Source organism: Peromyscus leucopus, chromosome 8b, assembly GCF_004664715.2.
Source record: "Peromyscus leucopus breed LL Stock chromosome 8b, UCI_PerLeu_2.1, whole genome shotgun sequence".
Classification (NCBI taxonomy): domain Eukaryota; kingdom Metazoa; phylum Chordata; class Mammalia; order Rodentia; family Cricetidae; genus Peromyscus; species Peromyscus leucopus.
This window is the reverse complement of record NC_051086.1, coordinates 82,057,647-82,084,480: the sequence shown is the minus strand read 5'-3', so window position 1 is coordinate 82,084,480 and position 26,834 is coordinate 82,057,647. Positions and strand designations below refer to the sequence as shown.

Genomic DNA, 26,834 nt, shown 5'->3' with positions numbered 1-26,834 from the left:
TAAGTAAAAAAAACAAATTTATTTTAAAAATTTAAGGAAATAGATAAATATCTATTAAGTATAAATGACTGCTGTTTGTATGAAATACATTTAACATAAAAAATAAACATAACCTAAGTTTAAATTTAAAATATGAACATGATTAAATACTTCTTGCCAACATTTCCTTATCCCTTACTTAATAAAGGTTCTTAATAGATAATATTACTTTAGTTACATAGTGTTGCTTCAATTTTTAATTTAAGTCACTCATCTAATTATGAACATTAAATAACAAAGAATCCATTTCAGTATATAAAATAAAGTTTGTCTTAGATTTTTAGCTCTTAAAGTTTATTATTAATAATATAAGCACATTCATTTTTCTTAAAGGGCAGCATTGAGAATTGCTTACATACAACACATTATGAATAGAAAATAAGTAAATTTTTACCTTATAAGAATAGCTGATACAAAAATAATTCACCTGAGAATAAATTTTCATTTATGTAATATGCTATTTCAAGGAAAAAGATGAAAAACCAATGTTAACAATTTTAAAAATACATTAAGAAAAAGCCTTTACTATTTTAAAAAAATTAATGCCTACTAATATGCTACATGAAACTATACGATGGCATCTTAACAAATGCAAAACATGCAATCAGAATGAGCTACTGAGTGACCATCAAAGAAACATGAAAACAACACCTACCCTAGTAAAATTAATTGTGCTCCTATAAGATACTTTTAGTACTAGAGGCAAAGCATTTTCATATCATTATTTAAGTATCTATCCTTCTCTTAATAGAATGTAAGAGCTTACAGAGCCAAAATCAGGTCAAAATCTTTCTACCCAAAGAACCCATTCTGGAAACAGTCACTGAATGGTGTGCTGAATTAAATTACTGAAAAAAAAAAAAGTTTTAATGGTAAAAACCAAAACTGACTAAAAGTAATTTTTGCCAATTAAATAAAAAATAATTTTAAAAAAACCACTGCTTTTTACTAAAAATGAAGTGGAATGGGAAAGAACCCACACAAAGTAAAGCATGGCACACTAAGAATGCTTTTCATTGTTCCAAGCTGACTAGTTCCTCTCTGCTGAGACAGCACTGCCTTCAACATTCAGTCACTCAGTAGAGCTTTGCCTTGACTCTACTTCTAATAGTTGATCACAGATGGAAAATATAAGGCAGGAAGGTGATGTTGCTGTTTGTATTCAACTTTTGCCTAACAAATATAGTTATTTATTTACTTGTATTGATGTGGAACAAAGTTCTGATAGCAATAATTTAAGATATTTTAAAATACATATATATGCAAAACAAACTATACATTGTAATATGATAAATTTCTATTTGACTTTCTGTCTTCTTTTGTCCCAGTTCACTTATTCTTGTTTTAAGAATTGTTTAAATCTTGTATTTCTTGAATCAGTTACTACTCTTAAAGGGGGAGGGTGGAGAGCAGCTTCCAACAGAAAAACTTAGTTCCATGACCAAAATATATTTACTAAATGTGTGAAAACTAAAGCTATATTCAAAGGTCTTATCTAAAATGTTTGCAAAACTTTGTATTATGCACAGAAAAATAAAATAACTAGATGAACACAACAGACAAGAAAATTATTAAACAATATAGTTTCAACTTTCATTCCCTAAGAAAAATTAGGCTGTACATCGATCACACATTCAGAAATGTTAATAGACAGTGGACAAATCTACATGAAAAAGTAGGTGATAATGGTCTATGCTCACCATCTCTATGAAACAACTCTTTCTCAGAATGATCAAATGCTTTGAAAAACAAACAAAACCTACCTTTTTCAGTAACTGCCCTAGTAAACTATAAATACAGTTTGGTTTTTGCTTGTTTGTTTGTTTTAAGGGTATGTGATCTAGGTTACAGAGTTACAAAAATCACATCCCAAAAGAAAGGCCCAATGTACTTAAATACTAAAAGATAGCTCTTCAAGTTTACGGCACCATTTAGCAGTGACTTGCTTAGAAAATACAATGTGCTATTTATAATTTATCAGCAAAGATAAAGATTTCCTCTTAAATATGTATTGACTATATTTGTCATGCAGCAACCATTAGCTAAATGTGAGATTCTAAAGAATCCAAAATTATAATTTGGTATCAGGAGGCAAGCTACTGCCAATGAAATCTTACAAGAAGAATTTAGCTGGGGGGTCATACAATTCAAGCAGACTTGTAGGATGGCTCATTTAGATTAGAGTACCTCTCAGATATGAGACTAAACAAATACCTTTGAGAATATGGACAGAAATTGTCAAAGCAAAGTAGAGGTGTCAGTCATGTACCTTGTACTGAGAAAGGAACACTTAAATTAACTACTAGTGCCTAAAACCACAGGTGTTTCATTAACAAACAGCACCAAAAGTTCATTAAGTCTTCCCAACATTAAATAATTAGTAAATTCATTGAAAGTTTGACTATTTAAAGTAACTTGGGAGCAAGCCCTCTGTTCTTACTATTGTTCTTTATGTCTCTGTAATGCAAAAGTCACACCACAATATGTTTGTTTTTGCAAAGCTAATACTTTATATAACAGATTGAAATATAGTATCAACTACCATCATTTATATTAGTATACCTGCCCATGAGTCATATATTTCTAAGATTATATTATCGTATAATATTTCAACTCTGTCATAAGAGTGAAACTCTGATTTTTAGTTCTTAATTTAACCCCTGAAGGAATTACTATATTCTACCATGTTCCAAGGTGATTACAAGGTGGACCTTTAAAGAAATATATATGTTGATCTTCTTAAAACTCAAGAAAGAATCAAGTAATAAATTTTAGCAATAGAAATATTAACTAATAAGTTTCTTATCTAAGAATAAAATTAAGTGTGCCCTTTTTGAGGAAGGAAAAAAGCTTTTTGTTTTTAATCTTCATAGAGAGTTTGAGAGAAGATATAGACTAATTATACCTCCACAAACATCTGTCATTGTAGTTTCAGAGAATCAGACTATAACATACTAAGATTCTAGCAACAATCTTTTTGTGAATTACAATCACTAAAACACATTTGAATTTTAATGTAGGCAAAAGAAATGTAACTTGAAACATCTAATTACCCATATTGAAAATCACTTACTAGAAGGCTTCACATTATTTACTGATTAATGACTGCCACCTAGTGGATGTACTCCTCAACCTCTGAACTTTTACAGATAGCAACTTCTTCTAAAAGTTTCTTTTACAAATTCTAAAGGAAAAGCCAAAAGTTTCCTCATTGCCTTATTTCTCTTTTCTATGGATTATTCATATATTGGCCTTTTTAATTAGCACTGGAGAATTATATAATGATGTAAGATAGTATAAACTTATATATTATTCAGAATTATTCTTTTATAATTTCTTTAAGCCATAAGTTTAGAAATATTGTTTTTGTGAAAAGTGGAAATGATGGCATATAGACTACATTCAATATACTTCAGATTAAACATGCAGGTTGACAATTATACACAAATTTATTTAAGGGAAAGCCAAACACACAACCATAGCATATAAATTAAGGAGTTTAGGAAACTTCCAAGTGCTTTCATGTTTCTTCAATTACTACTCAAGTAAGAAACTTTTAAAATCAGTTTTTTTAAAAAAAAGAATAAATAAATTCAGTGTCAGTAAGCAGAATGAGCCACAAACATTCAAAACACTACTCTGTCTTCCTGCGTTCTCTCCCACCAGAGTGTGCTGTTTAAAGTCCCACAGCTGTTGTCTTCTTCCTCCTGTTCTTTGGTCAGTTCTACAAAAACCTAGATAAAAGGAAAAGAAAAAATAAACTACTATATAATTCAAAAGACTTTTAACTGTCAGACATGATACAATGACATAACTAACTATATTAACAAGTATCAAAAGAGTTTATTTATACTGATACTATTCAAAGAAATCAAATGATGTCCTTTAGAAAGACAAACGCATACTTAAAGGGTTAATGCATTTTCTGATTAATCTATCAAGCAGTACTGTCATAATAACTTAAAATTATTTCAACAATTTCAAGTATTCTACTATGTAATACTACGATGAGTCTTTTCAAGTATTTACAGAGATGAATAAAAGGCTATTCAAAATTAACAAGATAAAATTCACTTGAATTAATTATTCAATAGTGTATGTATATATCAAACCATAACACTGTACTCAATAAATGTAAATAATATGAGTTTCCAATTAAAGGTTCTTTAAAATAAAAGTGAAGAAAAAGCAAAGAGGAAGCTCAAGTTGTAATTACAGCTGTAATTATAAATGGGAATGGAGAGATGGCTCAGCGATATCTACTGCCAAGCCCCAAGACTGAAGTCCAATCACTAAGCCCCACATGGCTGGGAACTGATTCCTACAAGTTGTCCTCTGGCCCTCACAAAAACACTGTGCCACTTGTATACCCACACCCACACATGAAATAAATGAGTACGTTTTTAATTATAGAGTTTTAAATGTCTATAATATCACAGTCTCTACAATATAAACCCAAGCGATTGCTAATAGACACACCTAACAATATAGTAATCTTTTCTAATTTAACTTTACAGTACCTGTTCCAGTGTTGCTTGAGAAAAGCTATATTCTTCAATGGCAAAAGTGTGTTTTGCTATTAAAACATAAAAAACAGCATTTTACTCAGTGATATTTTAAAGGAATGAAATGGCAGTAACTCGTAAGGTATCTGTTTTTTAAAAACTCTGTCAACAACTCACTCAAAACTGACCCACTACTGACCCTCAGCTGTAAACAATCAGGATTAAACATGACTTGATCTAATTCACATTTTCTAAGTTATCTCCTCTTTCTCTCCTGTATCTCCTTCCTCATTATTCTTTTGTTTTCTTATGGTGTTAGATCTTTACCCACCATTCTCCAAACTCGGCTATAACATGTTCTTGATTTTTAAATTGGATTCTGAACATTGATCACTATAAGCTTTCCTACATTCACTTCAAATCCCTTTGCAATCCAATCTAATACCAAATTCTGTCAGTATATTTATTCCTTTAATCGTAACGACATTACCAGGAAAGTAAAAATTTCAGAATTGATAATTACTCTACAGATATTATGGAGATATGTAAGATAAAAGTAATTTTGTCCTATTTAGAATCACATCAGAGAATGATAAAAGTTCTATATATGTCTCAAATTTTTAAGTTTTTGGGAATTATATACATGAGTTCTGAATTTGCATTATTCCATCCCCTTCTCTCCCTTCAAGTCCTCCTGTGTCTCCCACATTCCCTTTCAAATTCCTGACCAATCCTTTTTAAATTATTGTTACATGTACGTATGTATTTATACATACATTCATATTTATTTATCTTAGAATAAAAGAACAAAAGATTATTTGCTATAATTGCAACAATAATCTGGCTCCCAGTTCTAAGCTTTCTGAAAAAAATTCTTTCATTATTTGAAAACTATTTTACAATATTCTTAAATGCTACTTGCCTTCTTCCAACTTAGCAAAGGATTGTGAGAGGGACTGAACGTCTTCTTTAGGGATTTTATAAGCCAAAATAGAAGAAAAGCTGAAAAACAAAAATAAAACACAGGAAAATGCAAAACTTAACCACTGCATATGTTCAAAAGCTAAAGTTTAAAATTTTTTAAAGTTCAAATTCAAATTCTAATAATATACTTTGATACTCACTTTCCTAAAAAAAAGTGTGCAAAATGACTGGGTAAAACCATGTAGTTGTAACCCTGAAGCAGATACAAACCTCTGTCCTGACAGCACAACACAGTACTGGTGACACAGCACATCAATAAGATACTCAAAGACATAGGTAGAAATATAACTGAAAATATAACCTTTAATGATTTCTACTCTGTAAAAAATATTAAATATATTTTAAAAGTTGTTACCTCTCTTGGCGGCTTGCATTTGGGAAAATATATTGAATTTCTCTTTGAAGGCGATCTATTTCCAGGTTTTCTATCCAATCCTTTAATTTAATTTCCAAAAAGTAGCCTTTGCCAAATTTACTCTTTAGATGCTGTACTGTTCCAATACATCTGAAGTAATTGTTAAAAGAAAAAGCTAAAATGGCTTGACAGTTTCAAAGAATGATTTCTCACTTAAATCTCTACCACATTTTTTTTGGATAAAATGACTCTGGGAATCTTTTACATGTATAGAAAAGTTGCAAGCATCATGCAGCATGCTTATACACTTTATCTAGTTTCATCTTAATTAATATTTTCTTCTATTTCTATAACAAATGTGTCCAAATCAAGCAATCTACATTATACAGAGCTAGCCAAGGTTAGACCTGGAATTATTTGATTTTGCTAGTTTTCCAGCAGCATCGTTTCTTTTCCAGGATTCTGTTTCATGTTGTATTTAGTTGTTATGTCTCTTTACTTTCCAAAGTTATTGGCACTTCTTACCCATTCATTCTTTTTCATGACTTGTATAGTTTTAAAACAGTATTGATCAGGCGTTTTATTGGAATGTCCTTCAATTTGTGTTTGTTTGTTATTTTCCTCATGTTAAAATAGGGTTATGACTTTTGGACAGAAAACTACAATCTGAAGCATGCTTCTCATTAATCTATGCCATATTCAGGGAAGTACAGTATTTGCACACACTGCTTAGTTAAAGTATCTGTAAGCTTTTCAGCTGTGAACTTATTATTTCCCCTTTTCTTTACTCAATTTTCTAGAAAACACTGATTATATCCAGCATAAATCTGGGACAGGGAAGGGTAAGCTTCCTTTGAGGAAACAGCATAGACATACTATTTGAAATCATTATATAAGGAAAATTTGCCTCTTTGGCCATGTTTATTCATCCAATCATTTATTTATGTAAATCTAAACTCAAATATTTATTTTATACTTTGTGTTACAATTCAAAAAATTCCTGTTACTTTAAAATAGCCCAATAATTTAAAAATAACAAACACAAGGCATAAAAACATACTAATACAGGTAGTTGGACATATTTTGTAAAATAAAAAAAATTATGTATTTCCAAGAAATTACAAGGAAAACAGATTTTAAAAACTAAAAGAAATATGTTTTGACATTTCAAATTAATGCATAGTTTTCTAAGTTTTTAAAAGATCATATTCAAAATATATCCTCAATTCTCAGTCTCTGAAAAGTATGCTGTTTAAACATCTACCTTAACTGCCCGGACACCATAATTGCCACTCTGTCACAGACAGCCTCTGCCTCTTCCATGTAATGAGTTGTCAGAAGAGCAGCCCGCTTTTTGTTTTTAAATGCAGTTCGAATAGCTCTCCTAAAAATTAAAAAAAAAAAAAAAATAAGAGGAATATACCTGTTTGCTAATAGAAATAGTTTTTTCAAAGTCCAACTATTTGACTAAAACTTACCCACTATCAACGGTTATACGCTATTATGTCCTACCAAACTTTAATTTTTCTATTCTAACTTACTTTTTCTTTTGTTCTGAAACTTGACAAATGCAAAGGTATACATGGGGTTAATATAATATAATATACATATAATAACCAGGCTAATATACAGCTCAGATACTGTGCACTTGCTTACAATGCACAGTATCTTGGTGTCAATAACCAGAAATAACAAAAAAGAGGAAGTACAAAAACATGCAGGAATGAATCGATCAATATATGATAAAATGCGATTTTTTGTATTATAAAAAAGCTGCATACTCATAAATTAATATATCACTAAATCAAACCTTATACTTTATAAACATGGAAATTAAGGACTACAAAGTATTCAACGAACTAGTTCTTTAAACTACTACAATGAATTACAACATCAATTCAAAACAATATTATGAAAAACATACCATTAAATGACTAGGAAAAAGCTTCCAAAAACAATTCAGAAAGTAGAATTATTTATTTTCATAACCATTTGTATATTCATTGTTGTTCTGCAGTATATAAAATATCATGATCATTTCAACAAAGATAGGCTAAAAGCTTTAAAAGGTTAAATACTTAATTACTATTTAATGAAATCAAGTTGTATACATTACTAACAGAAAACTATTAGTTATAATAACTCTAAACCATGATGTAATGCACTGTGATAAGTGTCTGTAGTGTCATACTCACCACATGTGCTGTTTGGCTCTGGGGTCCATACCTGTGGATGGTTCATCCAGTAGAGTAACCTGTGGGTTCCCCAGCATACTGAGAGCAAAACACAGCTAGATGAAAGAAAGAGGGAAGCTGGACTAAGACTTCACTCTGAGGATGTCTGTCTAGAGAGCAAAAAGCACTGAACTAATACAATAGATGTATTTGTTGTCTAATAAAAAGTACCTTTCTCTTGATCCCTGCAGGTAGTTTCTTTATAGTTTTCTGAAGATGTTCTTTCAAATCAAGGGCATTTGTTATTCTGCAAAATGGTCAATACAAAATTAATGTACCTGAATCTGTATTAATACAAATATAAATTATGTAAGATCACTAACACTGTTCTCTCTAAAAGAGTCACTTAGGTAATGTTTAGTATGATTATATAAGAAAAAAATCTCTAATTTATATCATTTTAAACAAATTCATTTTCTTGATAGGTAGTGTTTAGTATGATTAGATAAGAAAAAATCTACAATTTATATCATTTTAAACAAATTAATTGTCTTGATAAATGAGTCACTTAATTTTCATATCATTTAGTGGGTACCTTCTTCCTATAATTAAAAATAGGAAAATAGGGGGCTGGAGAGATGGCTCAGAGGTTAAGAGCACTGACTGCTGCTCTTCCAGAGGTCCTGAGTTCAATTCCCAGCAACCACATGGTGGCTCACAACCATCTGAAATGAGATCTGGTACCCTCTTCTGGCCTGCAGTCATACATGCTGTATACATAATAAATAAATAAATCTTAATTAAAAAAAAATAGGAAAATAGAGCCAGGCAATGCTGGCACCTGTCTTTAACCCCAGCACTTAAGAGCAGAGGCAGGCAGATCTCTGAGTTCAAAGCTAGCTGGGACTACATAGTAAGACTATCTCAGTAATAACAACAAATCAGAAAAGAAAAAAAAAAAACAGAAAGAGCTGCCTTTTTTCATAGGTATCATAATTTTATAAAGAATATATAAAAAGTAATGATCATTTTTCTATGAAAATTAACTAGAAAAATGCTCGTTTTAAATTTTAAAAATTTTGAAATATACACTTCCTGACCCCATGCAGCAAAAGCAATCTAAAGACAATCAATTTACCGACTTATTACTTCTTTCATGTCACTTGCACTCATTCCTTTCACAGCTCCATAAATCTCAAAATGTTCTTTCAGAGTAATATCTGGCCACAGTGGGTTTGTCTGAGGGCAGTAACCCATACACTTAATGGATTCATCATCTTCATTTGAATGTGAAATATAATCACCTAGAAGTATCTACAAAAATGCAAACCAAATTTTAGTATCTTTGCTTACTTGTATTGTGAAGGAGACAGAAAGTAAGTAGGTTCACTTAAATTCCATCCCTCAGCCACGGTACTATCTAGCCAGGGTTGTATTGCTTTTTAAAGGTGCCAGGACTTGCATAGCTAAGTCAGAGTTTAGAGAAACATCCAGAAAAGGCGGTAATTTTACACTGTTGGGGGAAATCAAGCCACAATTTTAAGTACTGCCAACATGGGGCTTCATTGAAAGATCATATTTAGACCAATGAGTTAAGTAAAATAAGTCCTTCATATTTCTTGGATATAGGGTATAACTGACATAAGGAACAGCTCAGGCAACTTCTCGAAGAAAAGAGTATTCCTTGTAATTCATAGGAGAACCGTGAGTCTATCTGGTGTGAAGAGAACAAAGGGAAAACAAACAGGAAAGGAGAACAGCATAGACATTGGGGGAGCTCTACCAACTGGTAAGTTGCTGTGGAACAATCCTTTTCTACACTATGATTTGTCTATTTGAGTGTGATAATTTCACCATTTGTATTACTTTCAAAGATGATCAAAATATCTTAATCTCATCAGTCTATACTAAAAATGATAAAACACATGAAGTTTGACCATCAAATTCATAATTTGTCAATAGTAAACTTATCTTAGTTAAAAATATGTTATATTAGACATAACCCACACTCTCACATATCATACCTGGCCTGAAGTAGGTTCAATATCCCCAACCAGAATATTAATAATGGTGCTTTTGCCAGCACCATTTGGACCCAACAGTCCCAAGATCTCTCCTATAGGAATTAAGAGAAAAATTATATATTAAAGTCAAACTAAAAATGGAAATTACTCTTCTGAAAAACTTACTTAAGAAAAATAAATACCAACCTTTCCGCACACAAAATGAAATGTATTTTGTTGCTACTTTCTTTGTTTTTCTTGAATGAAGAAAATCTTTCTTGTCATCATATTCTTTATGTAAATTGCATACCATAATGGCTGGCTTCTAATAAGCAAAATAAGTTTTATAGAGTTATAAATTAGATGCCTATCATTTCATATCTCATACATGTATCATAAGAACTATATTCACTTATAAAACGGCAGTGTACAAATAAATTTCACATTCATATGCAATGAAAAATATTTCTTATTAATTCCTATACCTTTGGTAATTTGCCATTTCAGACTTAATATGACTTAGCAATAATGAGCAAGTTACCTCTTCACAACACTGGCAGCTCATCAGCTCTTTAACCTTCAGTCTTTCAGCTTTGACATCTTCATCTTCATCCTCATTGATTGGTGGTTCTGGAAACTTCTTATTTTTGGACTTCTGTGAGAGTGTCCTAGATACACAGAAATAATTGATGGTTATATAATTAAAATATTAAGAAATTTAGGCACTACATAAGGAAAAAAGGTTTTAAAAGAACATCAACATGAGACTTAATGTTACCTCTGAAAAGTAAAATTACAAATGGTGACCTTCACTTATTATTAGTGCTTAAATGATATTTCCCAATCCATTCATTTATTAAATATTATATTATATAACTAGTATGTTTAAGGCATTATTCCACAGGCAAAACAAACAAACAGAGGTTGAAGAGATGTCTCAGCAGTTAAGAACATGCACTGTTCTTCCACAGGCCATGAGTCTGGTTGCCAGCACCCACATCAGGAGGCTCAAAATGCCCTGTAACTCTATCTCTGAAGGATTTGATGCCCTCTTTGGCCTTGGCTTTCACTCACACCAAAATACACACATATACATAAATTTTAAAAGCATAATCTTTAATTTAAAAAAGTGAATATTTTCTCCAAAGAAATTGCAATATAAGTATATACAAAATTGAGTAGATAAGGCTGAAATAAAAATCCAAAGGAATACTCTCTTGAATGGCATACAGAGAATGAAGTAGTTGTGAAGAAAATTTTGAATAGGAAGATAGGCAAAGAGGTAAATGAAGGTGACGTTATAAGAAACAAAAGGACAACAGAAAAGAATATGGAAGGGGAGTCAACAAAGTAATTAAGCAAGCTAAGCCTACTAGACAAAGCAAAGATAGTGAAGATACTATCAGTGGAGAGTTAAGAGGAACCCAAATTATTCGGAAATTAAGGAGAAAGTGGGAATTAACAACTAAAGACAGGTGTTTGATTATGAACACAAACAGGTATAATATAATGAAACAGAAATGGCTTTATATTTGAATAAGATTTTTAGGTGCTTAATGGAAGAAATTCCTCTTTCCTAAATGAAGATTCTGAAGGAAGGGGCTGAAGAGATCATTTATTTGGTAAAGTGCTTGCCATATAAGCACTAGCACCCGAGTCTGGATTTTCAGCATTTATTTAAAAAGCAGGGTATGGGAGCACAATTCTGTAATCTCAGTGCTGGGGAAGTGGAAGTCGAAGGATCCCTGGGGTAGAGATTGAGGAAGACATCAACCCTCCAGCCTTCACATGCACAAACACTGCACATGTACATGGATAAACACACATACACTACAGCACACAAATACACATACATGAATCAGAAGGATGACATAGAAAGAGGGGGGAAAAAAAACCTGGTCGAGCAACATTCTTAAGTACAAGGAATCAATGATTCATAATAGAAGGCCATCGCTTCCTCTGGGACAGGGAAAAAGCAAAAATATTGGGCACTTCTCCTATGAAGCAAAACCTGAACAATCCAATACAGCTGAAGCACAAAAAATGACCTTAAAACCAAACTTATGAAGATATAGAGGTGTTTAAAGTGGAAATAAAAAACTGCCTTAAAGAAATTGAGGAAAAGACAAACAAAAATTGGAGGAAATCAGTAAGTCCCTTAAAGAATGCTAAGAAAGCCAAGAAAACAAACAAACAGGTGAAGGAAATTGTCCAAGACCTGGAAATGGAAACAGAAGCAATAAAAAAAAAAAAAATCACGATTCTGGAAATGGTAAATCTGGGTAAGCAAACAGAACCTATAGACACAAGTATCATCAACACAGTATAAGAGATGGAACAAAGAATCTCAGGCACTGATGATAACAAAAGAAGAAATAGATATATTGATCAAAGAAACTGTTAAATCTAAAAAAAATTCCTAATGCAAAACATCCAGGAAATCTGGGACACTATAAAAAGACCAAATATATGATAATAGGAATAGAAGAAACAGAAGGAACCCAGAAAATATATTTAACAAAATCATAGAAGAATATTTTCCTAGCCTAAAGAAGGAAATTACTCTAAAGGTACAAGAAGCTTACAGAATATCAAAGAGATTGGACCAGAAAAAAATTTCCCATGCCACATAATAATCAAAATACTAACTATACAGAACACAGAAAGAATATTAAAAGCTTCAAAGAAAAAAAAATCAAGTAATATATAAAGGCAGACCTATTAGAATTACACCTGACTTTCTCAATGGAGACTCTAAAAGCCAGAAGGACCTGGACAGATGCCTTCAGATTCTAAGAGACCATAGATACCAGCCAAGATTACTATACCCAGCAAAACTTTCAATCAGCATAGATGGAGAAAACAAGATATTCCACAACAAAGTCAAATTTAAATAATACCTTCCACAAATCCAGCTCGAGAAAAGGTACTAGAAGGAAAACTCTAACCAAAGGAGGTTAATTACACCCACAAAAACACAGGCAATAAATAACCTCACACCAGCACAACTCAAAGGGAAACACACACACACACACACACACACACACACACACACACACACACACACACTCAACAATAATAACAAAATAGAAAGAATTAAAAATCATTGGTCATTAATATCTCTCAACATTGATGGACTCAATTCCCCAATAAAAAGACATAGGCTAACAAAATGTATATGAAAGCATGATTCATCCTTCTGCTGCATACAAGAAACACACTTCAACACCGAAGATAGACATTACTTCAGAGTAATGAGTTAGAAAAAGATTTTCCAATCAAAAGGACCTAAGAAGCAAGCTGGTATAGCTATCCTAATATCTAACAAACAGACTTTAAACCAAAATTAATAAGAGATAGAGAAGGACATTCATACTTATCAAAGGAAAAATCCATCGAGAGGACATTGCAATTCTTAACATCTATGCCCCAGACGCAAAGGCACACATTCATAAAAGAAACATAACTAAAGCTTAAATCATACATCGAACCTTACACATTAAGTAGGAGACTTCAATACCCTATTTTTACCAATGGACAGGTCATCCAGACAAAAACTAAACAGAGAAATAATGGAGGTAACAGATGTTATGACTCAAAAGGATATCTACAGAACATTTTACCCCAACACAAAAAAAAGATATCTTCTTCTCAGCACCTCACAAAACATTCTCCAAAACTGACCACATCCATGGTCACAAAGCCAGTTTAAACAGATACAAGAAAACTGAAATACCCCTAGCACCTTCTCAGACCACCATGGATTATAGATGGGTTTTAAGAACAGAAACAACAGAAAGCCTAAAAACTCATGGAAACTGAACAACTCTCTACTGAGTTGCCAATGGGTCAAGGAAGAAATAGAGAAACAAATAAAAGGCTTCCTAGAATTCAATGAAAGTGAATGTACAACATACCCAAATTTATGGAACACAATGGAAGTGGTGCTAAGATGAAAGTTCATAGCACTAAGTGCCGTCAAAAATCAGAGAGGACTCATACTAGCAACCTAACAGCTCAGCCTGAAAGCTCTTGAACCAAAGAAACAGACACACCCAAGAGGAGTAGAAGGCAGAAAATAATTAAACTGGGGATTGAAATCAATAAAATAGAAATAAAGAGGACAATAAAAAGAATCAATGACACAAAGAGTTCATTCTTTGAGAATATCAACAAGACAGATAAACCCTTATCCAAACTAACTAAAAGGCAAAAAGAAAATATTCAAATTAACAAAATCAGAAATGAAAAGAGGGATGTAACAACAGACACTGAGGAAATTCAGAGAATCATTAGATGTACTTTACAAAATTGGAAAATCTAGAAGAAATGGACAATTTTCTCATTAGATACCACTTACCAAAGTTAAATCAAGAACAGATAAACAACATAAATAGACCTATAACCCCCAAGGAAATAGAAGTAGTTATTAAAAGTCTCCCAACCCCCCCCCCCCCCAAAAAAAAGTAAAAGTCCAGGACCAGATGATTTTAGCACAGAATTCTACTGGACTTTCAAAAAAGAGCAATAATCCTCAAATTATTCCACAAAATAGAAACAGAGGGTACACTGTCAATTGATTTTATAAGGCCACACAAAGACTCAACAAAGAAAGAGAATTACAGACCAATATCCCTCATGAACATTGATGCAAAAATACTCAATAAAATACTTGCAAACCAAATCCAAGAACACATCAAAAAGATCATTCACCATGACCAAATAGGCTTCATCCCAGAGATGCAGGGATGGTTCAACATACGAAAAACTGTCAATATAATCCACCACATAAACAAACTGAAAAAAAACAAAACAAAACAAAACAACACATAATCACCTCATTAGATGCTGAAAAAGCCTTTGACAAAATCCAATACCCTTTCATGATGAAAGTTTTGGAGAGATCAGGGATACAAGAAACATACCTAAACGTAATAATGCGAATATACAGCAAGCCAACAGCCAACATCAAATTAAAGGGAGAGAAACTTAAAGCAATGCCACTAAAATCAGGGACAAGACGACAAGGCTGTCTACTCTTGCCATATCTATTTAAGTATAGTACTTGAAGTTCTAGAGAGAGCAATAAGACACTTAAAGGAGATCAAGGGGATAAAAACTGGAAAGGAAGAAGTCAAAGTATTGCTATTTGCAAATGACATGATAATACTCATAAACAACCCAAAAATTCTACCAAGAAACTTCTACAGCTGATAAAACACCTTCAGTGGAGTGGTTGGACACAAAATAAACTCAAGAAAAACAGTAGCCTACCTATATACAAATGATAAATGGCCAGAGAGAGAACTTGGGGAAACCATCCTTCACAATAGCCACAAATAATATATCTTGGTATAACTCTAACCAAGCAAGTAAAGACTTGTATGGCAAGAACTTCAATTCTTTGAAGAAAGAAATTGAAGAAGATATTTAGAAGATGGAAAGATCTCCCATGCTCATGGATCAGTAGGATTAACATAGTAAAAATAGCCATCTTACCAAAAGCAATTTACAGATTCAATATAATCCACACCCAAATCCCAACACAATTCTTTACAGACCTTGAAAGAACAATATTCAACTTCATATGGAAAAACAAAAAGCCCAGGATAGCTAAAACAATCCTATATAATAAAAGAGCTTCTGGAGCATTGCCATCTCTGATTTCAAGCTGTACTACAGAGCCATAGTAATAATAATAATAATAATAATAATAATAATAATAATAAAGCCTATATGGTATTGGCATAAAAACAGACAGGTCGATCAATGGAACCAAATCAAAGACACAGACATAAATCCACACACCTATGGACACCTGGTTTTTGATAAAGAAGCCAGAAATATACAATGGAAAAAAATCTTCAGTAAGTGGTGGTTGTTTAACTGGATATCAACATGTAGAAGAATGCAAATAGGTCCATTTCTATCACCCTGCTCAAAACTCAAGTCCAAGTGGATCAAAAACCTCAACATAAAACCAGATTTGGTGAATTTGGTAGAAGAGAAAGTGGGGAACAGCCTTGAACTCACTGACACAAGAGACAACTTCCTGAATAGAATAACAATCTCACAGGCACTAAGATCGACAATTAATAAATGGGACTTTATGAAACTGAAAAGCTTCTGTAAGGCAAAGGGCACCATCAGTAGGACAAACCAGCAGCATACAGAATGAGAAAAGATCTTTACCAACCCCACATCTGACAGAGGGCTGATTTCTAAAATATATAAAGAACTCAAGAAACGAGACATCAATAAATCAAATAGTCCAATTAAAAAAATGGGTTACAGTTCTAAACAGAGAATTCTCAACAGGACTCTCAAATGGCAGAGAAGTACTTAAATGTTCAACATCTTCAGTCATCAGGGAAATGCAAATGAAAACAACTCTGTCAGAATGGCTAAGATCAAAAACTTAAGTGACAGCTCAAGCTAGTAAGGTAGGGAGCAAGAGAAACACACCTCCATTGCTGGTGGGAGTGCAAATTTGTACAGTAACTTTGGAAATCAATATGGTGGTTTCTCAGAAAATTGGGGATCGGTCTACCTCAAGATTCAGCTATACCACTCCCGGGCATATATCCAAAGGACGCTCTACCATACCACAAGACACTTGCTGAACTATGTTCACAACAGCTTTATTCGTAATAGCCAGACACTGGAAACAACCTAGATGTCCATCAACGAAAGAATGAATAGAGAAAATGTGGTACCTGACAACAGGGTCAGCTCTAGTGTGCTGCCCAGGCAGGGTGCAGGACCCACTCTCCTATGTGCTGCAGCTGGTGGCAGGTAGGGATAGTTCTCTCACTCTCGTGACCCTGGAGTCAGCTCTCTCTCATCTGCCACAAGTAGCAAGGGGTGGAGGGCAGAGGGCATCTTTCCCTCACCCATGCCACCGCATGGCAGGCAAGGGACAGACAGGCGAGCCAACCCTGAGGGCATAACAACAGGAGAGGGAACCCGCCAACCCCTCTTATTCCACCTACAGCAATCAAGAGAAAGGGTCCCGCACCTTCCGTGAGCAAAACAGTAGAGCTGGCCCTGGTGATGTGAGTGAGAGGGACCTGGTCTGAGGACCCAAGAACAGAACTGGCCCGTCTCCCTGCTGTAGGATGTGCGGAGTGAGCTAGCTGAGTCAGTGCTAGAGAGCTTGCCTGGGTAGTGAGGATGAGGGAAAGCTATCAAGCTGACCGGCCCAGCTAACACCCATGCCCAGAACCAGGGTTATAAGTTGGCCTACTCCAGCATCCACTGAATCTATAAACTGTTGGAGCATGTGAAAGGGACAAAGCTACAGACCCAAAACAGCAGGACCTCCACAACACAGGACAACAGAGGAGCTCCATTGAGAGCCCATTATTTTAAGTGTAGCAGAAACCAGAGGCCAAGAGCCAGATCCATGACTCGTGGCAATGAACTCTTACAAGTACAGATGAGTGGACTAAAAGGCAAACTGTGTGACTCACTAGGTCACACTACAGCTTCCATGACAAGAGTCTTCCTTTTTTTTTTTTTTTTTTTTTTTTTTTCTTTGTTTCTTTGTTTTGTTTGGTTTTTCTTTTAAACTTGGTTTTGATTGGGGGTAGTCTGCAAGGGCAGAGGGCAAATGAGAGGAGATGGGGAGATAAGTGGGATCAGAATGCATGGTGTGAAATCCACAAAGAATCAATACAGGTAAAAAAAGAAAGAAAATGTGGTACATTTACACAATGGAGTATTACTCATCTGTTAAAGACAATGACATCATGGAATTTGCTGGCAAATGTATGGAACTAGAAAAGATCATCCTGAGTGAGGTAACCCAGACCCAAAAAAACAAACATGGCACATACTGACTTATAGGTGGATATTAGCTGCAAAGTAAAAGATAACTATGCTACAATCCACAGACCCAAAGAAGCTAAGCAACAAGGAAGGTCAGGGGCACATGAATCTTACAAAGGTGGTGCAGAAATTATGGGAGTGGCCAACAAATGACTGGTCCAGCTTGAAACTCATATAATGAGAGGGAGCCCACCCTGACAATGCCTGGAGGGGCAGGACCCAGAGGATGGACAGCCCAGAGACTTAGGATAGAAACAAATATGACTGGTAAAAAAGAGAAAAAAAAAAGGTCAATGAAATGATTTCTATTGATATTCTGCTATACTCATAGACCATTGCCTAGCCCAATTGTCATCAGAGAGGCTTCACCCAGCAACTAATGGAAACAGATGCAGAGACCTACAGCCAAACATTAGGCAGACCTCAAGAAATCCTGTGGAAGAAAGGGAGGAAGGATTATGGAAGCCAGAGGGGCTAAAGATGTCATGGGAAAACACACAGAGTCAAATGACCTGGGCTCATGGGAGCTCATGCAGACTGAACCACGAACCAGAAAACTAGTATGGGACTGACTAGGCCCTCTGCAATGATTGCAGTTGCATGGCTTGGTCTTCTTGTGGGACTCCTGGCAGAGGGAGTGGGGGCTGTCTCTGACTCTGCTGCCTGTTTGGGGACCCTTTCCTCCTACTGGGCTGCCTCATCCAGCCTAAACAGGAGAGGAAGCACCTAGTCTTACTGCAACTTGATATCCCAGGGCTGACTGATATACAGGGAAGGTCTGCACTTTTCTGAAGGGAAGGGAGGAGTGGATGGAGGGGCAGGGCAGAAGTTGGAGGGGAGGGATTCAGAGGAGAGTAGAGAGAGAAGAAACTGTGATTGGGCTGGGAAAATAGTAATTAATTGATTAATAAAATTCTTGAAGTAATAAATAAAAAAAGATTATTTAAAAACTTTAAAGAGTGCCAATGGCATGGCTCTGACATAAGTTAAGTAGGTGATACAGGGTAGAGAATCCCTTACTAGTTCGGTGAATCAGAAAACAAAGGGGATATTAGAAAGACTATCTCTGTGGATACAGGAACCTTCCCCACAAATATCAGTAGAAATAGGAAGAGGGGAAGTAAGGAGAGTCAGCCCTAAGCTCCTCAGTGCAGAGGGGGAATCCAATAAACATCACACACTCATCTAAACTGCCCAGTGTTTATGTACATTAATTAATATTCTGATGTCAGAACTATAAAGCTCATAAGCATTACACATTTATTATCTAAAGTGTCCAGTATTTATATACATTAATACTCTGCAAGTACACACAAACATGACAACTAGAAAAAAGCTAGCAGGCACCACACATTTAATTGTCCAGTATTTATATACACTAATACTCTGCTAATACACGAATTGATAGGAATAAAAGGGAAACTACAAAGTAGCTTATTACCAATACCCATGTTTCACTAAATAATAACTCTTCCAGTTTAAAATAACCTAGTGAAAATAGTTAAGTTCGGAGAAAATACTTGCAACTCACATAAGCATATACAAAATACATAAAGAATTTTTACACCTCCATAATATAAATACAACAGAATAAATTTTAAAATGTTAATAAACATTTTAATAGAAATAATCCTTCCTCTCAGAAGATATTAAAGTGGACAACATAAAGCATATGAAAAGATGGTTACAATGTTAATTGGTAAAATGAAATTTTAAAAGTTAATGAATCGCTGCTACAAGATAAATGAGGAGCCTTCCAAAATCATTCTCACTGTAAAACTGTATGCACTAGACAATAATTTACTGTTCAAATCCTAACTATTGGATTTGAGATGGCTCAGTAGGAAAAGGTATCTGCTGCCAGACCTGATGACCTAAATTCAATCCCCAGGACCCACACAGTAGGCAAGAATAGTTTTTGCTAGCTGTCCTCTGAGAGCCACATGCACTGTATGGCTTATGCATACTCACAAACAAAAAAACATGCATATACACACAATATAAACACAAATATAATAAAAAATGAATAATTCAAATCCTAACGATCTGACTTTTTTCAACAGTAAAAAGCAGGTAACTATACACCTTAAATACACTTAAAGTACTTAATAGAACCACGGTCTTTAGTGGCTTAAATTTTCAAAACATTTATTTCTTTTCTTAAAAATGTTTTATATACATTATAGAAATAACCAGAATGCCGGGCAGTGGTGGTGCATGCCTTTAATCCCAGCACTTGGAAGGCAGAGCCAGGTGGATCTCAGTTAGTTCGAGGCCAGCCTGGTTACAGAGTGAGATCCAGGACAGGCACTAAAACTACAAAGAGAAACCCCTGTCTCAGGGGGGTGGGGGTGGGGGGGAGAAAGAAAGAACCAGAATGAACATGCAGTAAATGTATGAAGGACACTACACATTAATGTTTATTTGGGAAAAAAAAGGTTTTGTATAATATTAAAGGCCCAGCCTTAATATTATACTATCCCAGGGGCCCAGAAGGGACTCCACCATAGGTGCGGGAATGAATCCAGAAGCACAGAGCTCTTTTGTCCAATTCAGTTTATTCGTCTGCCACCGTCATTCAGCCACCAATTCAACTCTCTCAATTCAACTCCCCTTGTTCTCTTGGGACTGATCTATATCTTTTCCCAAGCAGCAATACCTCATGTTTACTATACAACACAAGATTGCAAGGTCCCCACCAGAAGCTTCCGGGCAATTTTTGTTTGCACCCCAAAAGGGGAGAGAACAAGAGTGGAGTTAGGAAATGACATAAATCAGAAAAGGGATTTATGTGCTAGAAATAGATCCTTACTGTGGTTAGGTGAAAGCATTACAAGTCTATGATAAATGTGTTCAACTATAAACTTACAGGTGATGGGGTGGGGAAAATCTGAGGTCACTAAGAGTTAAACTGTCTCTATTTTCCTCTGCTGCCAGTTTCCTGACAGCTAGTCAATCTGCATCACAGCTTGAAGCACCTGGTGAGGGGAAACCACTTTGATCTAAAAAGTTGCTCTGGGGAGGTGAGAAAGAGGGGAAGATTTGAACTTGATTTGCACAAGAAACAAAGCTATGCCTCTAGGGGACAGGCATTTGGCCGGGGAGACCTCAGTTGGGGGTGGGGGGTGGCGCTTAAGGAGTCTAGCAGGTAGTCTGTTAGGTATCTGCCTTTCAAGGCTTTGTTTGGGATTGGCCCTATTAGGAAGTAGCTTAGGGAGGATATTTGCAAAAGGCAAATACACAAAACAAATGCTTAAGAGGAACCAGAAGCTCAGAGGCAGAAGGTTCTGTCTACCTGACTTTATCCAAGCATTTTGAGATGGAGGTTCACACATACACATTTTAGGAGAATTCTGAGCACAAGGAAATCATAGGAAGGCACAACTGAATATTAAGCTGTGTAACACCAAATGCTAAATGGCTTCCCACTTGACTGACCCTTGGTCTGGTCAAGGTATAGCTTATACAGCTGGACTTCTGTTTCATATTCCCATGGATCACCACAAAAAGGAAAGAAAAGCATAAGAACAAAACCAAGAAATGACTATATGCTATCTATAACTCCAGTAATATACAAAGTTCAGAACAGGCAAACTTTATGAATATAGGGGATTAGTGATTGCATAGGGCTAGAGGCATGGGAACGAATACGGAAGAGTGACTATTAAAAGATATAATAACTTGGAGTACTGGAATTGTTTTAAAATTACATTGGTGTTTAAAATTATGGTGATGGCTTTACAATTCTATGAATTTACCAAAACTTTAAAACTTAGGTTAAAAAAAATTAACTAACCTGAAAAAGGGATCCTTTCTTATTGATCTGCCTCCATGTTTTTTCTCATAGTGTTGTAAGAGGAAAATCCACAGTACACAATGCAGGTAGGGCTAAGAGAAGAATACGTAACAGCTTATGACTAAATCATCATTTCTTTGCTTTTCCAACAGAACCAAGACTACAGAGATCAGGTACTTTACCATAACAAGAAGGGGGGGGATCCAATTTTTTTTTTGTTTGTTATAATAAAGATAATGAAAAATAACTTCTCTCGTTTAGTTTCTTGGTGACGGAGATTGAACTTGGAGCCTCACACAGAGCTTATGTTATTCCACTAACTGCACCACCAGTCATAAATTTTAATACTAAGAAAGTAATGTTATTTCCCATAAAGTAATTTTTCATATGTTTTCTGCCCCTGTAAGTTCATTTACTGTCAGTTTTACAAAATATAATCAAGTATAAAAGCTTAGCTGGGAATGGTGTCACTGGCTTATAATCTCAGCACTAGGGAAGCTTAAACAGAAAGACTATAAAATCCAAGCCAGGCTGGGCTAAGACCCTGTCTCACTAACAACAGAAGACTTTGTTCTTCCTCTGAGGAAGCCAGTTCTATTAAAATAGAATTAGTAGCATGGGAAAAGTCAAGTACATTGAACTAAGGATAATTGGTCAACGAAAGGTATTTTTACAAAAATGCAGATTCACTATCATTAACATGCTTAACTTATAGGCTTATTCTTTACATAACAGGACAAAAACTAAAAATGAAACACAAACACGTCATTCTTTTCTAATTCACTATGTAGCCCAAGAATGACTTCATGCTTCTGATCATCCAGCCTCTGCCTACAAAGTGCTGCAATTACAGGAGTATATCATCGCATCTGCTTGTTACTGTGCTAGGGATGAAACCAAGGCCTCCATATATGCTAGACAAGCATTCTTAACCGAGTTATGTCCTGAGATCATAAACAGTTCCATTTTTAATTTTTTAAATTTTATTTTATATTTTATATGTATTAGTTGGGTTTTTTTGTTTGTTTGTTTGAGACAGAGTTTCTCTGTGTAGCTTTGGAGTCTTTCCTAGAAGTCACTCTGTAGCCCAGGCTGGCCTCGAACTCCCAGAGATCTGCCTGCCTCTACCTGCCGTGGTTAAAGGTGTGAGCCACCACTGCCCAGCTTGTTTTGTATTAATGTATGTGTACCACATGAATGCCTGGTGCCTGTGGAAGCCAGAAGAGAGCATAAAATCCCCTGGAACAGGAGTTACAGTTGTGAGCCACCATGTGTTGCTGGGAATTGAATCTGGGTCCTCTGGAAGAGCAGCCAGTGCTCTTAATCACTGAGTTGTCTCTCTTCCCTTACAAATACTCTTAAGAGGACACATGAACATACAAAAATAGCTTTTGTTATTTCTTACCATTATAACAGCAACTAAAAGCTTATCCCATGGATTATAGGCATCCTCATTTTTTGGTATATTCTTCCAAGAACCCTAAAACAAAGCATTTTTATAACTCATATACACAAATATTTAGCTTTAAAATGTTTAATATATATTAGTCATAAACACGCAATCTCTATAAATAAGGTGTTCCTACTAATAAGCTATGGTATGTCTAACTTAAAATCTTACTGCTACACAGTATTTCTAGAAGCAAGTATAGTCAAACATATTAAACCAGAGTAGAAAAATGGAATTATCCAGCAATCATAAAGTATGAATTTACTGCTTAATTAATATAACATTTTTATTATTTGTGAATTTCATACAATGTAGTTTGATCATAATCACCCCTACTCTCCTCAACTGCTTAATTTTTTTCTAATCAAATGAAAATATCTTTGGATGATCCATGATCAAAATTAATCTGATGTTTTTCCTTAATGTTTTCCTCAAGGAGAAAATCTCTTACACTTAATTTTTTTTCTCATCATTTTATAGAACACATTACTTGATCCTTGAGAAATTCCTAAAAATAAAAATAAAACCATATATCTAATTATGCATATCAAATTGAGCATCAGAAACCATGTAGTAAACAGTTTTTCTCCTTTGACAACCTGAAGTCATACTTGAAAATATCTGTCATTTTAAATGCCTGTATTGACTATATAATCAAGCAGTTAATCTTATATTTGTTACTATTTTCAGTACAAGAACCAAGATATCAAAGATTAAAGAATGTATATTCAGACTTTAAAACTTCTGAAATATTACTGACGTACCTTTATGAAAGAAATCAGGCAACCCAGGAGTGGGTAGATTGGAATGGCTATGCAAAAGGTGTAATGAAAAACAGTGGATACTGCATATCCCAAAAAGAAAGTTATTTCAGTGACTGCAACACAAGCCAATGCTGTCTAAAGAGGAAGTGAGAATATAAGTGAGAGAGGATTTTAAAATCTTATATAAACTTATTACAAATTGTGCCTTGGCATCAACTATGTTTTTGATCTTCAATTAAAACATGCATCCAAGGAAGCATTACTATGTTGGCATAATTGTTAGCTGTTATATACTGTGAGCAACATCCGTTGGAGTAGATGAGGTGGAAGATCAATACACCCACTGAAGAAACTGCTAGCTCTCTCCATATTCTCTCTACTTAGGAAAGATACATTACACACTCAGTACCATCACCAAAGCATGCCTGAAAGCTTCTACATATGCTGATTTGGAAAACTGGAATAAAATAAAAGTGAGACTTACCACAGAATAGATAAATGACCAAAATTCCTTGGTATTTAAAATTTTCTTAAAGGTGAAAGAAGCAACATAAGTGAATAAAATAACTGATGGTACATAACCAATAAGGCAAAAAACCTGTAAATCAGAAATGCATGTCCTATAAGAATATAAATAGTTTATAATACAATATAAAATATCATGGTCATATTAAAATATTCAGTAATTTTTATTCTCAAATTTCATTCTTCAACAAATCACTCCAAAAACTGTCATTGCGCTTATTTGAACAGTTATAATCTATGACTCTACTAAGCCAATAAAAATCATGCTTTTAAATTACTGTTTTATACAACTCCAAGTAATTTAACCTCAGCATTACTTGGAACCTCAGCATTACCAAGTAAAATGCTCTCTAATGCCAGGTGGTGTTAGTGCTCACCTTTAATCCCAGCACTTAGGAGGCAGAGGCGGGTGGATCTCTGAGATTTTTGTGACCAGCCCGGTCTACAGAGTGAGTTCTGAGACAGCCAGGGCTAGACACACACACACACACACACACACACACACACACACACACACGCACACATGTACATACATACCCACACCATTATGCACAATAATTAAATCAAGTCTTTTTCAAAAATGAATCCCTTTCTTGTAAAATGTTTAGATGTGAGAACAGGGAAAGAAGACTGTATTTAGGTGCCTGATGCAAGCAAGTAGGTAGTCTACATGAAAGACCACAACAGCTATAAGGAATTATTTTTAAATGGTGGCTTGCATTTTTTAAAATCACTTGTAATAAAAATTGAATTAAATGTACCATATACAATAACAAACATTTGCTTCATTTTGTTTTTAAAAAGCTAATACACACGTTATTCAACCTGACAGCTGTCATATATGCATACATAAATAGATTTTTAAGAAATATTTAACTATAAATATCATGAGCACAACTGATGCGAACTTACCACAGCAATAAATTTTACAGGATAAAAATATAGTCCATGATGAAATGCAAACAAACTTCCCAGCATCAAAGTCAGAACAACAAAAAATAAGGGAAAGTCCACAACAGCTTGTCCAACCCAATAGGCTGATGGCAAAAGACCTGAAAGCTTAAGTTGAGTATAAGCTTTGATCTAAAAAAGAGAGAAAAACTATTAAAAATCTTAAACATTTTACAAATAAAAAGCAAGTAAATTATTGTAGAACTTTTCATTCTAATCAACAAAACAAAAAAAGTAACTTTACATGCATTCATTTTAGACCTTAATTAGGTTCATTTATAAGATGTATCAATCTCAACAAAATTTTTAACAATCAGAATATAGTAAAACAAAAGATAACATAGAAATGGTGAGTATGCCATCAATGACAGCCAAACTTGTTCATATAATACTATGCAGAAATAAATGAAGATGTTTAAATAGAAAAGGATTCTCATGCTCAAAAGCTATTTCTAGTAAGAACATATAAACTGCCTAATAGCCTCTGGATCTTCACAGAACTTCAGTTTATGTGTGAAACCTCATGCAAAGAAAATACATTTGAAAACATTTTAAATACTTTTAAAATAAATTGCATAGTTTTCCTTCTCATGAACTCATTATTTTTTGTAAAAATCTTTCCCAAATCCTGATACCTAATACTACTATTCATTTGATTTGTACTACTTCTAAAACTATATACTCATAATAACTATGAGTATTATATCAGAAAGCAGATAATAAGAGTGAGAAATGGGAAACAAGAAATAAAAAAATTAGTTAGGAAGAAGTGGGGCACTAGAGAGATGGCTCAGAGGTTAAGATCACTGGCGGCTCTTCCAGAGGTCCAAGATTTGATTCCCAACACCCATATGTATAGCTCACAACCATCTGTAACTCCAGTCCCAGAGAACCTGATGCCCTCTTTGGGTTTCTGTGGGTACTTCAGGCATGCAGTGAACAGACACATATTCAAACAAACACCGATGTTCATATAAACATCTATATGCAAACATTCACAGCAACTGTATTTGTAATAGTGGAACCCAACAGCAGTTCAGATGCTTTTTAACAAGCAATGGTTACACAAACTATGATACACCCACACCGTATAATAGTTCTCAGTAATAAAAAGGAATGGACTACAGAGACTCCTAAGACAAATTTCATGAATTTCAAGAAAGCACTAGGAAGTTATAGTAATAAAAAAGTAGAGTCGGCCGGGCGTTGGTGGCGCACGCCTTTAATCCCAGCACTCGGGAGGCAGAGCCAGGTGGATCTCTGTGAGTTCAAGGCCAGCCTGGGCTACCAAGTGAGTTCCTGGAAAGGCGCAAAGCTACACAGAGAAACCCTGTCTCGAAAAACCAAAAAAAAAAAAAAAGTAGAGTCGAATGCATACTATAATTCCATTTACATGCATTTGAAATACGAAAATCACAAAAACAGAGATCAGGTTAATGGTGTAAGAAAGCAGGGTAA

General features: G+C 34.5%; 1 protein-coding gene across 2 annotated transcripts in view; it reads right to left on the bottom strand.

Moving 5' to 3' along the window:
- Positions 1-2,525: 2,525 nt before the first annotated feature.
- Positions 2,526-26,834, bottom strand: part of Abca5 (ATP binding cassette subfamily A member 5) — a 76,379-nt gene continuing 52,070 nt past the window's right edge. For both annotated transcript variants that reach the window (XM_028865277.2, XM_037201398.1), the window contains exons 24-39: positions 25,338-25,508; positions 24,385-24,498; positions 23,901-24,035; positions 23,092-23,166; positions 21,687-21,778; positions 10,602-10,728; positions 10,268-10,385; positions 10,082-10,173; positions 9,196-9,371; positions 8,289-8,364; positions 8,079-8,173; positions 7,148-7,267; positions 5,884-6,033; positions 5,467-5,546; positions 4,560-4,615; positions 2,526-3,773 (exon numbers count right to left, since the gene is read on the bottom strand). In XM_028865277.2, the coding sequence (XP_028721110.1) occupies positions 3,666-3,773; positions 4,560-4,615; positions 5,467-5,546; positions 5,884-6,033; positions 7,148-7,267; positions 8,079-8,173; positions 8,289-8,364; positions 9,196-9,371; positions 10,082-10,173; positions 10,268-10,385; positions 10,602-10,728; positions 21,687-21,778; positions 23,092-23,166; positions 23,901-24,035; positions 24,385-24,498; positions 25,338-25,508 (1,785 nt within the window). In that variant the 3' untranslated portion in view covers positions 2,526-3,665. The remainder of the gene's footprint in view (positions 3,774-4,559; positions 4,616-5,466; positions 5,547-5,883; positions 6,034-7,147; positions 7,268-8,078; positions 8,174-8,288; positions 8,365-9,195; positions 9,372-10,081; positions 10,174-10,267; positions 10,386-10,601; positions 10,729-21,686; positions 21,779-23,091; positions 23,167-23,900; positions 24,036-24,384; positions 24,499-25,337; positions 25,509-26,834) is intronic.